Below are 18,860 nucleotides of genomic sequence, written 5' to 3' on the forward strand. Positions count from 1 at the left end.
ACTATATCTGGAATGAACTACAATTCAGTATTGGAGTTCTTACCTGTGATCCAGATCTTGAGGCTGGAGGACACAAGTTTCTGACCTGAATATTGACATAGAAATCTTGAGGCATAGAGGCCATGAAAAGCTTAGGCCCAGGCAGCGCAGTACACTCCTTTAATTCCAGGAGACTGAGGCAAGGAGATCTCAAGGTCAGCTTGGGACAAAGCAAGTCCCAGATCCAGGAGTGGTGGTACACACCTTTAATCTGGGCCATGCCTTCTCTCGGGGACCAACATAGGAACATTGAAAAAAGGAAGATTCACTCTTCTTTGCCTGATTGCACTTACTAGCCATGATATCTGTTGGAACATACTTCTACAGAAGATCAGCTGAAACTACTAGCATTGTGAAACTGACAAACCACTAGATTCTTGGACTCCAATTCACAGCCAAGCATTGATGGGTTGGTTGGATGACAGGGTTTAAGTTATCACATTTTCTCAATTTAGAGAGACATTTCATAAGTTCTGCTACTCTAGAGAACCCTGAGTAATACAAAGTCTTATCATTTTCTCAGGTTTCAATATACATATGCACATAAATTCATATACACCAGCATGCACGTGTTATACAAATATTTACATGTATGAATAATTACATTTATGAATATTTGTGCACTCATGCACAAACATACAGAGAGAGAGACAGAGAGACAGAGAGACAGACAGAAAGAGATAGAGAGAGAGAGAGAGAGAGATCACAAAATATTAATAGCATTGAACCTAAAAATATATAAGATGGATGGGGATCTAGAGGGAAGTAAAGCATAAAAATAAATGTGACTTCCCACAATATAATAAGTTTTAATTGGTGTGATGGCTATTCCAGGTTGTCAACTGGACCATATCTGGAATAAAATACAATGCAGAAATTGAAGTCTTACCAGTGATCCAGATCTTGAGGCTAGAAGACAGGCTTTTGATCTAGATTTGACATGGACTGACATATGCTTTTGATCCTGATCTTGAGGCGCAATGTCCATGGAAAGCTTAGACCCAAGCAAAGCAATGCATGTCTTTAATTCTAGTATAGAGAGTAAAGCAGATCTCTGAATTCAGTGCCAGCCTGGATCAGAGCAATTTCTGAGTAAAGAAAATCTTAGGTCCAGCTGTAGTGGTAGACACCTTTAATCTGGGGCATAATGTCTGCTACAGGTTTAGATAAGGACAATGAAATAGGGAAGGCTTCATTCTTCTTTGGCTGATTGCAATTACCTGTCAGCTAATATGTTGGAATCTACTTCTTCAAGTTTCCAGCTTGTATAGAAGACCAGCTGAAACTAACCTCATGGGACTTAGCAACTACTAGACTCTTAGGCTTTCCATTTGCAGCTGCCATTATTGGGTTAGGTGCAATGCAGAGTGAAGGTCAATCCAATTAATTTCTTTAGTATATAGAGACATTCCTAAAGTTCTGTTACTCTAGAGAAACTGACTGTAGTAGGGGGCATGTGGGTATTTGACAAAACCCCATTTTCTGCCATGTATGATAAGATTCTATTTGCATATCTTACATAGAAAAATGGCATTTGAATTTCTTCATGTTTAGTTATAAAATGGCTTCCCCTTTAAAACCATATTCTGATATATTTTCTAAATATCTGACCCACTTGTACTTGAGTCTTGTGCACAATGATAAGTATAGATTAATTTCCATTCTTCTACATTTAGAACAGCACCATTTGTTGAAGATTCTTTCTTTTTACCACTGTATGGTTTTGGCTAATTTGTCAAAGAACAAGTGTGCAGACATCTGTGGTTTATTTCTGGGTCTTCAATTCTATTCCAGCGATCTACTTGTCTATTTCTGTGCCAATACCATGTGGTTTTTATCACTATTACTTGATAGTACAGCTTGAGATGAGGGATGGTGATTCTTCCAGAAGTTCTTTTATTGTTTTGAATTGTTTTGGCTAACCTGGCTTTTTGTTTGATTGTTTGTTTTGCCACATAAAGTTAAGAATAGCTCTTTCTATGCCCTTGAATAATTGTGGACAATTTTTGATGGGAATTACACAAAATCTGTAGATTGTTTTTGATAGGATGGTCATTTTCACTATTTTAATCCTACTGATCCATGACCATGGGAAAGCTTTCCATCTTCTGAGGTCTTCTTCGATTTCTTTCTTCAGGCACTCATAGTTCTTGTCATTCAGATTTTTCACTTGGTTAGTTAGAGTTAGGTAAGAAATTTTGTGTTATTTCTTGCAATTATGAAAGATTTTGTTCCCTTAGTTTCTTTCTCAGTCTGTATAGCATTTGTGTAAGGGAAAGCTACTGATTTGTTTGAGTTAATTTTATATCTAACCACTTTACTGAAGTATTTTTTTCTTTTTTATCAGCTATAGGACTTCTCTGGTAGAATTTTGTGGGTTTATTGAGTATATTATCATATCATGTCAAATACTGATAACTTGACTTCTTCCTTTCCCATTTCAGTCTCCTTAGGATCCTTTTGTTGTAGCTCTAGATAGAACTTCAAGTATTATATTGAATAGATACAGAGAGAGATTAGCAGTCTTATCATCTTGTCACTGATTTTAGTGAGAGTGCTTCAACTTTCTCTCCATTTAATTGAATGTTGGCTGTTGATTTGTTCCATATTGCTTTCTACTCTGTTTAGGTATGTGCCATGAATTCCTCATCACTTTAAGACTTTTGACATGAAGGGGTGTTAGAGTTTGTCAAAGCTTTTTCAGCATCTAATGAGATGATCATGTGAAAATTTCAATTAATTTTGTTTATATAGTGGATTACATTGACAGATTTTGTATAATGAACCATCCCTGCATTCCTTGGATTAAGCCTATTTAATCATGATGAATGATGTTTTTTTAATCTGTCCTTGGATTTGGTTGAAAAGCATTTTATTGAGTATTTTTTGCATTAATTTTCTGAAGAGAAATTTGTCAGGAGTTTTCTTCTTTTGTTTTATCTTTGTGTGGTTCAGGTGCTAGAGTAACTGTTGGTACATAGAATGAATTAGGTGGTCTTCCTTTTGTTTCTATATTGTGGAATAGTTTGGGGGTATTGGTATTAACTCTTCCTTGAATGTCTGGTAGAATTCTTAATGAACGCCATATGACCCTGGTCCTTTTGTTTGGAAAGTTTTTAATGATTTCTTCTGTTTTCTTAGGACATATGAAACTGTTTAGATAGTTTACCTAATTGTGATCTAATTTGGTGCTTGCTCTCCGTCTAGAAAACTACCCATTTCATCAAGATTTTCCAGTTTTGTCAAGTATGGGCTTTGCCAGACTCAAAAGTATGTATTCAATGATAAATGGACATTAGCCAAAAAGTAAAAAGTTACCCATGGTAACTCCATAGACCCTAAGAAATTAAACAAGAAAGAAGGCCCAAATGAGGATGCTTCAATCTCAGTTAGGAGGAAGGGACCTTAATAGGAGAGGTGAGGGGAGGAATAAGGGGAGCAGAATCTTGTATGTGGGTAGAGACAGAAGAGAAGCCCAGACGTCCAGGAGAGTGAATGGAAATACACAGTTCCCAGGGGTTGGACTGGGTGGAATCTCTAGAAAGTCTCAGAGACCTGTGATGGGGGAGGCTCACAGGATTAAATTTGGGTGACCTTAATCAAAATGCCCAACAATTGGGATATGGAACCTGAAGAGACAACTTCCTGTAGTTAGACTGGTTCCCCAGAATGTGGGAACACCAACTCGCCTTCAAAAGTTTCAACCTAAAATTATTCTTGTCTAAAACAAATGCATGAACAAAAAGGAGCAAAACACAATGAATGGCCAAGTGGTAACAAGCCTAACTTGGGATCCATCCATGTGAAGGTACCAAACCCTGACACTATTACTGATAGTATATTGTGCTTGAAGACAGAAATCTAACATGGTTTTCCTCCAAGAGGCTCTATCAGTAGCTGACTGAGACAGAACCAGATACTCACAGCAATGCAATTGACAGAAGATGGAAGCCCAAAGGAAGGACTAGGGGAAGGCTTGTGGTAATTGTAAGGGATAGTAACCTGATTGGGAGACCAACAGTGTTAAGTACCCTGGACCTCTGGGAGATCCCAGGACTAAGTGACCAACCAAAGAGCATAATTGGCTGTTCCAAGGCCCCAGGCATATATATAATAGAGGACCACCTTGTTGGCCTCAATGGGAGAGAATGTGCCTAATCCTGTAGAGACTTGATTCTCCAGGGTGGAGGGATGCCAAGGATGGGGGTATATAGTCACAGAGGTGAAGGAAAGGGGGCAGGAGAGATGTACTCTGGGAAGGGGGACCAAAAAACAACAACAACATTTTGGGTTGTAAATAAAAAAGATTATCAATTTTAAAAGAAAAGCAAAACAGTAAAAAAAAAAATCACTATGAAGTTATTATTGAATCACTATTCTGAATAAAAATACAAATAATGAATCTCCAGAAACAAGGCTGTGGTTAAATTGGTGAATTTTGTCAAATCAGGAAGGTTTACAGAAGAACAAGAAGGATGAATATTAGCTGAGGCAAGAGAGCAGAATTTGGTCTGCCTATACAAATGATGACCTACATAATTTACCAAGATGATTGAAATGGAGCTGGTACAATATTAGCCCATGAAACAGCATACCAGAAACTTCTTCTCCAAGCTCAGCCATGTCTTCTATTTCCCAGTGAGGAAGGTGCACCCAAACTGGAGGACATTAACTTTCTGTCACAGATTATGCAACCCTTGATGGCCATTTAGACAGTGAGACAGTGTGACAATTCCTACCAAATGTGAGCCAATGTAGGCCCATCCAAGAGAAGAAAACCATGAGAGATCAAAAATAATTCCATCTGAGTTTGACTTAGCAAACTTGCATATCTTGTGTTTGTGAATAAAAGCCTGGGTGAATGAAAGTAATTACAAAATTACTAGTCCATTGATGAAGATTCATTAAAAACTTGCTAGCAGCAAAGCCAGCTGGGAAATTTGCTTTCTCCAGAAAGTGTCATTGCTTCTCTAACAGTAAATATCATCTTTTCCAAGAGTTTCTCAAGTCTTGGGTTGCTTTTGTTGATTGATGATTCTGTTGTGGTGGAGGTTTTGTTGTTTTCCTGAGCTTGGTGAGCATCTCTCCTAACTCCAGGAAGGAATGTTGCATTATGGAGCAAACAAGTAAAGAATACTTCATTCTTCTACCTGGCTTTGTGCATTCTTTCTATCCACTTTACTAAACTAGCCACTGTTCCCTAGAAGGAATGACATAAATGTCTGGCTATATTTTTCTTCCAGGTCTGAACTTTGGAGCACTCATTCACAGCTACTGTCATTAGTTCTAAGGACCCAAGCCAGCTAAAAGTCTCTGTAGAATATCATTCATTCTATAGTGTTTACTTTCATAACTGAAGCTAATGACAGTAGTCATGTATGAGCAACACAGAAACATACAAATAAACTTTGACAGATATGTCATATCTATTAGAACAGGATCAATGGCAATGTCTTGATCCTGTTCATAATGATGAACATTATGAACATTTAGTTCCTGCCCATCAGGAACTAAAGTGCTAAAGCCTCATGCTTTTCTCTGGGTTTACAGTACCAGATGGAAGTTTTCACCTTATACATAGACCTTAAATTCAAGAGAAAAGATGATTGGACCCATAAAAACAGTGCTACTATGACAACAGAGGACACATCTAGCATAGCACAGATTCCATATCTGAGTATTACTGTCAGTAACAATTCTCCCACAGCAACCTGCACTATGAAAAACAGTTATAAAGGAGTAAGATTTTAGTTTATAACCCACCTGTTTTTTTCCAGGTTTTACTGCTAAAGAATAAAGTATCTTTTTCAAGGGAAACTTGTCATCAAGTCATGTTGTGAATGCAGAAGCTATAGTAGCAATCTTTAAGGTTTCTGGAATTTTAAGAATAGGATTGGCAACACAGGACCCCCAATGAAAAAAGCTAGAGAAAGTACCCAAGGAGCTAAAGGGGTCTGAAACCCCATAGGAGGAACAACAATGTGAACTAACCAGTAAACCCTAGAGCTTGTATCTTTAGTTGCATATGTAGCAGAGGATGGCCTAGTTGCCCATCAATGGGAGGAGAGGCCCTTGGTCTTGTAAAGATTATATGCCTCAGTACAGGATAATGCCAGGGCCAGGAAGCAGGAGTGTGTGGATTGGGGAGCAGGGTAGGGGGGAGGGTATAGGTGACTTTTAGAGAGCAAACTAGAAAAGGAGGTAGAATTTAAAATATAAATGAAGAAAATATCTAATAAAAATTAACATTTAACAAAAGAATATAATTGGAACAGTAAGTTACGGTAATCTTTTCCAGTTATACTAAACTATTTCATTTAGGTATTTAACTGTTGTTTTTAGTGTTCTAGAAGCATTTATAAATATGAAACACACACACAAGAATTAGAATTTTATAATGAAATACTTTCTCAGAAAGTGGGTAGAATTTCTATAGGCCATTGCTGCTTGAAGGGTGTACTAATTTGTCTTAGAGAGCTGAATAGAAACTAAAAAGAAATTTGAGCAGGGGCCAGTGAATATTATATCATCATTTCTGTCAATTGTTTGGTCAAAAAAGATAGGATGGGTACAGCAAAATGAATAGAAAACACTATATCATCTAGCCCTCAATACCCCACAGCCAATAGCCATAAGCCATGTGTCCTCTTCAATATGGGGTTCTGACACCACTGTGGATGCAGATTTCCACCCATATGCTGAGTGTCTTAATAGGGCCATCATGTACTTCTCAGCATAACTTGGGTTCAAAGGTGATCAGGTCAGCTGATATGGTCCCAGGTAGGGTGAAGAATCATTATCATCCCCTATGTACTTTCTTTTTCAGGGGAAAACACTCACTGCCTGCTCTGTGAATAGTTAAGTAGCTTTTATCTCAGAGAGAGAAGAGAATGTATTTTACTCACTTTTTCTACTTATATATCACTGAGCCTGATCCTATCTGTTCTCTTGTTCACTGTTACAACAAAGGCCCCCAAATGCTCTTCTATTGCACTTGAAAAAGCATTTCTTTTTGAGTGAAGAGATATACTGGCATTTAAGAGCACATTGCTCTTGAAGAGAACCTGAGTTTGATTCAGAACATTTATATCACATAGCACACAAGCACTTTCTTTGTTTCTTTCTCCTTTCCTTTCCTTTCCTTTCCTTTCCTTTCCTTTCCTTTCCTTTCCTTTCCTTTCCTTTCCTTTCCTTTCCCTTTCCCTTTCCCTTTCCCTTTCCCTTTCCCTTTCCCTTTCCCTTTCCCTTTCCCTTTCCCTTTCCCTTTCCCTTTCCCTTTCCCTTTCCCTTTCCCTTTCCCTTTCCCTTTCCCTTTCCCTTTCCCTTTCCCTTTCCCTTTCCCTTTCCCTTTCCCTTCTTTCCCTTTCCCTTTCCCTTTTCCTTCCTTCCTTCCTTCCTTCCTTCCTTCCTTCCTTCCTTCCTTCCTTCCTTCCTTCCTTCCTTCTTTCTTTCTTTCTTTCTTTCTTTCTTTCTTTCTTTCTTTCTTTCTTTCTTTCTTTCTTTCTTTCTTTCTTTCTTTCCTTCAAACTCAAGATTTTATCCCCCCCCCTGTCTACTCTCTGAGTGTTTCACATCCCATACCTCTTCCTCTCCCCACTGTCACCACAAGAATGTTCCCACCTCCCACCCCCACCCCTCCAGACCTCTAAACTCCCTGGGGTCTCCAGTCTCTTGATGGTTAGTTAGGTGCATCTTCTCTGACTAATTCCAGACCCTGCAGTTCTATGGTATATATGTGTTGGGGTCTCATAACAGTTGGTATATGCTGCTTGGTTGGTGTTCCAATATCTGAGATATCTCTGGGGTCCAGGTTAATTGAGACTGCTAGTGCTCCTACAAGATTGCCCTTCTTCTCAGAGCCTTACAGCTTTCCCCTAATTCAACCACAGGGTTCAGTAACTTCTAACCATTGGATGGGTAAAAATATCTTCATCTGACTCTTTCAGCTGCTTGTTGGATCTTTTGGAGGGCAGTCACAATAGGTCCCTCTTTGTGAACACTCTATAGACTCAGTAATATTATCAGGTCTTGGGGCCTCCCCTTGAGCTGGATCCCATTTTGGGCCTGTCACTGGACATTCTTTTTCTCATGCTCTTCTTCATTTCCATTCCTGCAGTTCTTTCAGACAGGAACAATCATGTCTCAGAGATTTGACTGTGGACTCCATCTCTCACTTGATGCCCTGTCTTTCTTCTTGAGTTTGGCTCTATAATTTCCCTCTCCCTACTTTCAGACATCTCATCTAAGGTCCCTCTCTTTGAGTCCTGAACATCTCTCACCTCCCATGTCTCTGGTACATTCTGGAGGAACCCCCCCCCCAACCTTCTACCTTCAGATGTTGCATGTTTCCATTTTTCTGCTGGCACTTGGGGATTTCAGTCCTTTTCCCTCACCCAATACCAGATCATGTACCCCTCTCCATCTCTAGGAGATTTGACTCTCTCTTCTGAACTTCGTCAGCACCTGCACTTACATGTGCATATGCCTGGAAAAGTAACCTTTATTCACTTGATACAGTTGTTGTCTCTGAAGCTAGCTGCCTAAGTCTGCTAACCTAGGCCTAGTCCTGGAAGGTTCTAGCCTCCATACAATCTTATCTAGATCTATCATAGTGTTTTCAGCATCTGTGACTTACTACTGAATAAGCTCTTCCTTTTTTGTTCTTTCCATGCTCTAACTGGCAGGTTCAACCCAGGTGTTCTGGCTCAAATTCCTCTAGAGGCTGACTGATTCAATATGGGTACTCTCAGTTTCTCATAAATTATTCTGCTTGACCTCAAACTAACACTAACAATCTGTTCTAATCTTCTTAGAACATATTCTCTAGCTCATTCTGACATTTCCTATATCTGGCTTGTTCTCTCTTTTACCTGTTGTTGTAAAACTCCCCTGGAGAAACTGTTTTCTTTCTCTTTCTGCATTGCTCTCTCTCTTTTTGTGTGAATTGGTATATCCTGTTCTGTCAAATCTTTCTCTGATTCAATACTTGGTCTGCCACCAAATTAGATATTATGTTAAAGCATGGATGCTTCCTTCTACAAACTCATTTGGCCTTTATTGTTTTGGATTAAATGTATGTACTAAGTGCATGACTGTACTCCAGCAAGAGAGAATAAAGGTGTGTACTAAGGACTGAGCCACACCACAGCTAGAAACAGATTATGTTTCAGTAAATATCTCAATCTTGAAGTGACAATATGATCGAATATCCTACAACACATACCCGCATAGGAAACATACATATTCATACAACTAAAATAAAAACAATCTTAAAATAAAAATTAAACACTCTTCATCTAGAGATTTTCAATTTCAATTATTCTCTGATCATGATGATTTTGTATATAGTTCACATCATAGTCTCCATCCATCGACATGTTGAACAATATATTTTCACTTTCTCAGCCTGGTGTGTCTCTTTTATGATTTCTTCAATGTCCTTTTACTGGCTTAATATTTGACCACCTGATTTCTCCCATTGGTTTCAAGTTTTTGAATCTCTTTAAGGCTCTTTAGCACTGGCCCAATTTATGCTTTATTTCTTTGCATTTCACCCTGATTTCCTACCCCCTCCTTACTTTTGCTATTTGTCCTGCCAAATAGAGACCACTGAAGAAGATAACATCTATATGTCTTTTTCTTATTCTGCTATTCCTTTCCATTGGCAAATCTCCCCTTGTCAAAGCAGCTGAACCTCTTTTGCATAAGTTACTTCCTTAAACAAAGGCAGCATAGTAAAAACACAGTTTGGTTACAAATCCATCTAATACACCCCACTGTATGAGTATGAGGCTGTTCTATGTTCTATTACCAGTCAGTGTTTGGGAGACATCTGCATATTGAGGAGATGGAGCTCATTGCATAAGACAAATAACATCCATAGCATATAGAGGAAGATGAATGCTTTCGGATACCTTGAAAGGATGTTCCAGCCTCAGCCAACTTTGCCTTAACTTCATGAAAGGGAGGAAGCAACCACCATTACATTAAGGAGACCCACTATCCTTAACTATGTAGGAAAAATAGGCATATCAGGATTGTCAGTGTAAAATTTTCACCCTGAACAGAATTAAACTCAGTTGAATGTTTCAGCATTCATTGCCTTTGCCTGCTTCCAAACAGGACGTATTTTAGAGAGCAAATAAGGTCTTGTGCACACAGATAAGAACAGGAGAACCCAGGAAAGTTAAAAATACAGCTTACATCTTCAGAAATGAAGTATGTAGTTGTTCTTCCTGGAATGTCAGAGATGATGTAGTTTTACAACCTGGTGAACCTTTGCTGTTTGATGAGACAGACTCTGCTGATGTCTTCCACAATATATGTTTTACCTCATAATTTTTCACTTAAAATTTGAGTACTGCTTTTATGCCATAAAACCTATCATTAGGACTGATGTCACTCATATTTTACAATAGCCTAAACAACTTCTATATTATATTATGGTCAGGGCAATCCTGATATTCAAAGATTGTATGTTTATCTCAGTCAAGATACCTAGGCCCTAAATCATGAGAATTATCTCTGAGTAAGAAGTCTCTACTCCTGTAAAAGAAGCCAGATATACTTTGCAAAGAATCTCAATGAAAGCATGTCTTAAATTATTGTACACTAGGGACCGAGTTAATTGTTATATGAATACCTTTTCCCCCAAAATCATGCTGTATTTAAATGTAGTTATTTTTTTTAATCTGGGCCAGACTTTAGGAGTCTTAGTACAGCAGCAGATATAACACAATCTGTCTAAGCAGAGTTCCATTCTTGTCTACTCATGCATCATTTTGTCCCTGCCTGCTGTGAAGCCTGAGAGAATCACCACACATACTAGTCAGTGAAATGAGACTAACTAGTAACCAAAATAACAAGTTAATATTAGAAAATATATTGAATATTCTTAGTTATCATGGTAATTAAAATTATAAAAGTTTTAAGATTCTATCACACCCAAATCAAAATGCCTATAGTAAAGACAAGACATCACCACAAAAAGTATGACCAATCAAAATGCAAAGCTGAGGAGCATAGTTCTAATGAGTGCATCTAAAAGAAACTCATACATCTAAGGTTAAGGGGTCATTGTGGAAGATGGGCAGAAATGGTTATAAGAGACTGATGATAAAGAAGTTTGCTGTGATAATGACTCATAGTAATTTCAGAAGTATACTCATAAAAATCTCATCAACATGGTTGTCTAAAAGTGACCTGAACATTGAAAACAATAATAATCTTGCCAATGTGAATGGGGAAGCCCACAGGTACTCAGCCCTCCATAAAAGATGAAGGCAAATAAAAAAGTCTGACAATTGAAGAAACAGTGTTCAATAGAAAAAGAGTACAACTAGTTATCTAAAACCAATTGATCCACCCTAAATACACACCTAAAAGTAAATTATATAAACTTTTCTGTAGTTACATAACAAAACGTAATAAAAAAAGAAATCCATGAATTTGAAAAAGAGCAAGGAGGGGTATATAGGAATATTTAGAGGCAGAAAAGAGAAGGGAAAAGGAAAAAAATATGTATTTATTATTTGAAAGATACATGAATAATTTTAAAAAGAAGTTACCACAAATTCTGGTGTGGAATTCGGTAAAAAACAAACATGTATATCCTAGTGACATGGATATAAACTTTAACATACATATATACATTTATTTAGAAGGTGCTAAAATTAAAATAAAATCACTTTTATGATATACCCAAAATATTAGGTCAAGAAACACACATATGTCACACTACTTGTACATCCATGTGCATGATCAATAAGAAGAAACAAATGGAACCAGATAAGAAGAAAAATCAGTGGATGATAAATAAAACATGACATAAATAGACAATAAAGATGTAAATACATGACCTTTGCAGAGAAAATTAAGGAACCAAAATGTTGTGCTAAACTAAATAATGAATTTGAGAAATTCTTAGGCAAATGGATGGAATTAGAAAATATTGTCCTTCAACTTTATGAGGTCCCATTTGTCGATTCTCGATCTTACAGCACTAGCCATTGCTTTTCTATTCAGGAATTTTTCCCCGGTACCCATATCTTTGAGGCTTTTCCCTACATTCTCCTCTATAAGTTTCAGTGTCTCTGGTTTTATGTGGAGTTCCTTAATCCACTTAGATTTGACCTTAGTACAAGTAGGTAGGAATGGATCAATTTGCATTCTTCTACATGATAACTGCCAGTTATGCCAGCACCATTTGTTGAAAATGCTGTCTTTTTTCCACTGGATGGTTTTAGCTCCTTTGTCAAAGATCAAGTGACCATATGTGTGTGGGTTCATCTCTGGGTCTTCAATTCTATTCCATTGGTCTACTTGTCTGTCGCTATATCAGTACCATACAGGTTTTATCACAATTGCTCTGTAGTACAGCTTCAGGTCAGGCATGGTGATTTCCACCAGAGGTTCTTTTATCCTTGAGAAGAGTTTTTGCTATCCTAGGTTTTTTGTTATTCCAGATGAATCTAGTGGTTGCCCTTTCTAATTCGTTGAAGGATTGAGTAGGAATTTTGATGGGGATTGCATTGAATCTGTAGATTGCTTTTGGCAAGATAGCCATTTTTACTATATTGATCCTGCCAATCCATGAGCATGGGAGATCTTTCCATCTTCTGAGATCTTCTTGAAATTCTTTCTTCAGAGTTGCAAAGCTTCTGCAAGGCAAAAGACACAGTCAATAAGACAAAAAGACCACCAGCAGATTGGGAAAGGATCTTTACCTATCCTAAATCAGATAGGGGACTAATATCCAATATATACAAAGAACTCAAGAAGGTGGACTCCAGAAAATCAATAACCCCATTAAAAAGTGGAGCTCAGAGCTGAACAAAGAATTCTCACTCGAGGAATACCAAATGGCTGAGAAGCACCTGAAAAAAATGTTCAACTTCCTTAATCATCAGGGAAATGAAAATCAAAACAACCCTGAGATTCCACCTCACTCAAGTCAGAATGGCTAAGATCAAAAATTCAGGTGACAGCAGATGCTGGCGAGGATGTGGAGAAAGAGGAACACTCCTCCATTGTTGGTGGGATTGTAAGCTTGTACAACCACTCTGGATATCAGTCTGGCGGTTTCTCAGAAAACTGGACATAGTACTACTGTAGGATCCCGCAATACCTCTCCTGGGCATATATTCAGAAGATGTTCCAACCGGTAAGAAGGACACATGCTCCACTATGTTCATAGCAGTCTTAGTTATAATAGCCAGAAGCTGGAAAGAACCCAGATGCCCTTCAACAGAGGAATGGATACAGAAAATGTGATACATTTACACAATGGAGTACTACTCAGCTATTAAAAAAGAATGAACTTACGAAATTCTTAGTCAAATGGATGGACATGGAGGTCATCATCCTCTAGTGAGGTAACCCAATCACAAAGGAACTCACACAATATGTACTCACTGATAAGTGGATATTAGGCCAGAAACTTAGGATACCCAAGATATAAGATACAATTTGCTAAATGCATGAAACTCAAGAAGAATGAAGACCAAAGTGTGGACACTGTGCCCCTTCTTAGAATTGGGAACAAAACACCCATGGAAGGAGTTACATAGACAAAGTTTGGAGCTGTGATGAAAGGATGGACCATCTAGAGACTGCCATATCCAAGGATCCATCCCATAATCAGCTTCCAAATGCTGACACCATTGCATACACTAGCAAGATTTAGCTGAAATGACCCAGATAAAGCTGTCTCTTGTCAGTCTATGCCTGGGCCTAGCAAACACAGAAGTTGATGCTCACAGTCAGCTATTGGATGGATCACAGGGCCCCCAATGGAGGAGCTAGAGAAAGTACCCAAGGAGCTAAAGGGATCTGTAACCCTATAGGTTGAACAACAATATGAACTAACTAGTACCCCCCCGGAGCTCGTGTCTCTAGCTGCATATGAATCAGAAGATGGCCTAGTCGGCCATCAGTGGAAAGTGAGGCCCATTGGTGGTGCAACCTTTATATGTCTCAGTACAGGGGAATGCCAGGGTCAAGAAGTGGGAGTGGGTGGGTGGGGGTGGGTGGGTGGCAGAGCCTGTGGGGGATTTTTGGGATAGCATTGGAAATGTAAATGAAATAAATAACCAATGAAAAAAAAGAAAATATCGTCCTGAGTGAGGTAACTCAGTCACAAAAGAACACGCAGAGTATGCACTTACTGATAAGTGATTATTAGCCCAAAAGCTCAGAATACCTAAGATACAATTCACAGACCACATGAAGCTCAAGAAAAAGGAAGACCAAAGGATGGATGATTTAGTTCTTCTTAGAAGGCGGAACAAAATACTCAAAGGAGGATATAAGGATACAAGGTGTGGAGCAGAAACAGAAGGAGAGTCCATCCAGAGACTGCCCTGTTACAGAATCTTCTCTGTCCAATCATTAGGGAAGTGACAGGCCTGTGATTGGACTGGAAAAGAGAGGCAGAGCTAGGAGTCTGAGGGACAGAGAGATATAGAGAGGTAGCAGGAGGAAGAATGGGAGAAGCCAACATGGAGGCAGACGGACAAAAACATGATCCTGATCCCACGTGGTTTTAAACAGCCACAAGTAACTAAGATTTTCACAGGTTAGCATAATTGGGTTAACGTTTTATCCTTATTAATTGGCTCTGAAATTATTGTATTAGCATCTTGTAAATTGTGATCTTATTGCTATATAAATCTGATTGGATAATTAAACTTTAAAATCATGTTTCTATTTAGTAACTAGTTGTTGAGATGGCTGATTGTGAGGTGTGGAGGGCGTTGCGTGGAAAAAAGATGAACTTGCTAGCTGGGACAGAGTAGCTCAGTGGTAAGAACACATGGAGCAGGACCCTACTGGGACATAGTGTGGTGGCTAAGAATACCAGTACTAGAGTGGGAACACTGACTGGTGGGGTAGGAGAGGTGGTGGGTTGACTTTTAAAATATTTCCCTCAATACTGCCCCACCTGGAGATCCATCACATATACAGAGCCAAACCCAGACTCTATTGTTGATGCCAAGAAGTGCTTGCTGATAGAAACCTGATACAGTTGTCTCCTGAGAGGCTTTGCAGAACTTGACAAATACAGATCTGGACGCTGGCAGTCATCCATTGGACTGAGCACAGGGTCCCCAATGGAGGAGTTAAAGAAAGGACTGAAGGTGCTGAAGAGGTTTTCAACCCCATCGGAAGAATAACCAACCAGACCCACCCAGAGCTTCAAAGGACTAAACCACCTACCGAAGAGTACACATGGAGGGACCCATGACTCCAACTGCATATATAGTAGAGGGTGGTAGTGTCAGATATCAGTGGGAGGAGAGGCCCTTGGTGCTAGGAAGGCTGTATGCCCCAGTGTAGGGGAATGGCAGAGCAATGAGGCAGGAGAGGGTGAGTGGGTGGGGGGAATACCCTCATAGAAGCAGGGAGAAGGATATGGGGTTTCAGGAGGGGAAACCAGGAAAGAAGAAAACATTTGAAATGTAAATAAACAAAATATCCAATAATAGACTAGATTCAGAAAGACGAATTTTGTATGCTTTCTCATATAGGTTGATTAAAATTTAATTCTCTCTCTCTCTCTCTCTCTCTCTCTCTCTCTCTCTCTCTGTGTGTGTGTGTGTAAAATGTGGATAGTTGTAACATGAAGATGGAAAAAGTGACAATGTAGATTAGGAAGAGAACTAGAGACAGAGAGGGTATGGAGAATGGGTAGTGTGGATAGGGGAGAAATAAGAACAAACTTAATGACATGTGTTAAAAATATACATTTAATTGTGTTACTTTAAATGAATATTGTTAAAAAAAAGAATAAAACCAGGAGTGGCTTATGAGTTGCATCCTAAATTAATAATCACACTGGAGCCTTAAATTTTTCTTTTCTGTTGTTTTTTTTCTTTTATTTATTAACTTATTTACATTTTACACCCAGATTTTATGCTCCATGTTTCTACAAGCATGTCACCACTCCTCAGCCCTCAACCAACCAGACCTCTAAACTCCCTGGGGCCTCCAGTCTCTTGAGTGTTTAGTACATATCCTCTGATTGAACCCAGACCCAGCAGTCCTCTGCTGTATATGTCTTGGGGGATTCATATCCGGTGGTGTAAGCTGCCTGGTTGCTAGTCCAGTGTTTGAGAAACCTAGGGGGTCCAGGTTAATTGAGACTGCTCGTCTGCCTACAGGGTTGCCCTCCTCCTCAGCTTCTCCCAGCCTTTCCCTAATTCAACATCAGGGGTCAGCAGCTTTTCTCCACTGGTTGGGTGCAAATATCTGCATCTGACTCTATCAGCTGCTTGTTGGGTCTTTTGGAATATAGTCATGACAGGACCTTTTTGTGAGTACTCCATAGCCTCAGTAATACTGTCAGGCCTTGGGACTTCCCCATGAGCTGGATCCCACCAATTATAGTTTTTTAGTGCTTCAACCTCCCTTCTACCCAGTGGTAGGAAAAAAGAAAGGATAATAGGAAGCAGGAACTTTGGTCCTTTTAAAACATATTTCTTTGGGGAGATTTAAATCTTCATTGTCAGCAGTCCAGTTCACAAGCAAAACACCAAACACAAATGAGTAATGGCAGTCTTCAAACTCCAAACATGAATCTATAGCAGCAGCTCTATTCAGAAGAAACCATGAGGCTCCACTGATCTTAATGTGTCCTTGGACATGCCAAGAAGCAGGCAGAATACATCACAAGTTCTTCGGTGTGTTTCTCTCCGTGAAATCATGACAAGGGAAGGTCAAAGAAGACAGCAAGAAGAATCAATCTATTATCTATTGTGTTATACTCTTTCTAAACATCCAGTGTCCTCTCAAGATTCTGCTCCAGCAAAATCCCATGCCCTTTCACTAAACAGCTTTCAGAAAAACACTACATCTATTCTCAGCAAAAAGTCTCTCATAAAACAGCTTCCAGAAAAAATCACAAGACAACTGAGTCTCCAAAAACCACAGAAATCCTCACTTGATCACAGAAAACTCAATAACTGACTATTTCAACTATATCAACATATTTCTTTAATTTCTACATCTTATACAAGATTACAAGAAACCATATCTTCAGTATATTCTCTATACTTGCCTTATATAGTTTTAATAGAAGTGGTTTCAACAAGAAAAGATAGTAGATTAAACATTATGATTTCTGTACAGTTTTGCAATGATTATACTTTTTTGAAAAATGGAAAGTCAGAATCTTCTTTGGATGAGATTAAAATAAATTTGAATATATAAAACGAAGAAATGAGGGACAATTCATTGCCCTTATAATGTTTTAAGATTAACAGAAGAGCAATAGCCTAAAAGGGGTAAAATCTGTTTTTAGCTTCTAAAAACATCTTTCATTTTTTTCTTAAAAGAATTATAGGAAATGAGGTTCATTACTGTTATATAAATTGTCTCTTTCAAATCTTTATGCCTACTTATATTCATCTAATATTTATCTATATTACTTCCAGTATACATGTTCTATGTGTACATGACACTGTTGTTTATCTAAAGACAGGGAGACTTTCATTTTTTCAGTCAGCATCTCATCTGTCTCAGAAACAACAGAAAGACCTGTTTAAGCTTCTGGTTTCCCCAAATCAAGATACAAGAATGACCTGCTGGGTAGAAGGATCCAATTGTCACACAAAATAGGAAGACTGGTGCATTTTGCAAACTCCAACCTGATATAATTACACAGGAAGAGTATGTGGCATATAACAAGAGAAAGGAGACCACAGTTTGCAAGGCCTTTATGTGGACCATGGTGCTCTGATCTTGACATCCTTTGCCATAGAATTTCATATTCTTGAGATGTTTACTTAGGGAATAGATTAAGAGCAGAACACAGTTCAGTGATATACCAAATGGTACAATGTTTATCAGACTGAAGAGAAGCATATTTGTGATGCTTATTACATGCGTCAGGTTGCTCTTTATGGTCACATTTCCCTCATGAATACTCATCCAAGCAATCTTCTCGATGTTCACCATCCCCAGATATGCAACCAAAAACAGAGAAGATCCCAGGAAAATCACAAGAAGAACATTGTCAAGTTTTCTTTTTAGATGAAGAAATAGACTGTTGGAAAAATTGGCTATCTTGAATAAATAAAACATGCTCAGTATGGTCCCAAGCCAAGTGGTAAAATGGTTGGTTATAGCCCAGGTAATTCCACCGAAAACTCTCATTTGTAAATTGTCCGTGTCTGGAGTAAACACATATGAATGCCAGTTCGTTAACATTGCCCACAACAAACCAGTTCTGAAGATGGCAAGAGCAGTTATAATTCGATCAGCTGAGGAGATCTTTCTTCTCTTCACACAGTCGATGAAGTTCACTATGATTATGAAGACATTGGCACAGTTTCCTAAGAGAAATTCTGTCATCATTATGATGGTGACAATCCCTTCTACCAAATTCATTGTGTCTGTCAAAACGAAAAGAATAAAAAGAGAGAGAACAAAAAAAGCAAGGCTCAATTCACAGATTATGATTCAGTTTTTTTAAATATGTGAACATAATTATACTTGTGAATAACTGAATGTATACAAGAGTTCTTGTTTCTTTTTAACTCTGTGTTGAGCAGAATAGTAATGTGTTATAATAATAGGTGAATGCAGTCTCATTTTTAATGGAAATTTATATTACCATAATGTCTCCAATTGCATACTTTTTTACTCTCTGCCATAGACTGGTATATTTCAGTGCCTCTCTTGAAAGGATGCTGCATTCCAATTTGCTAACAGTCAAATAAAGAGGAATTCTGGTCCATTGCTTCAAATGTTGTTCTTTCTTTAAACCTTCATTATTTATGGTAGCCAAAAATTTGTTAGTGAAATTTTAGAACTCAAGACGT

General features: G+C 38.4%; 1 protein-coding gene across 1 annotated transcript; it reads right to left on the reverse strand.

The window, feature by feature from the left end:
* Positions 1 to 17,538: 17,538 nt before the first annotated feature.
* On the reverse strand, positions 17,539 to 18,426 carry LOC110297074 (taste receptor type 2 member 120). Its single transcript, XM_021165862.1, has one exon. It carries the CDS (start codon positions 18,424 to 18,426, stop codon positions 17,539 to 17,541), a length of 888 nt encoding a protein of 295 aa, XP_021021521.1.
* Between the last annotated feature and the right edge of the window lie 434 nt (positions 18,427 to 18,860).

The sequence above is a fragment of the Mus caroli genome, unplaced genomic scaffold, assembly GCF_978045245.1.
Source record: "Mus caroli unplaced genomic scaffold, Mus_caroli_1 scaffold_7, whole genome shotgun sequence".
In the NCBI taxonomy this organism is placed as follows: Eukaryota; Metazoa; Chordata; class Mammalia; order Rodentia; family Muridae; genus Mus; species Mus caroli.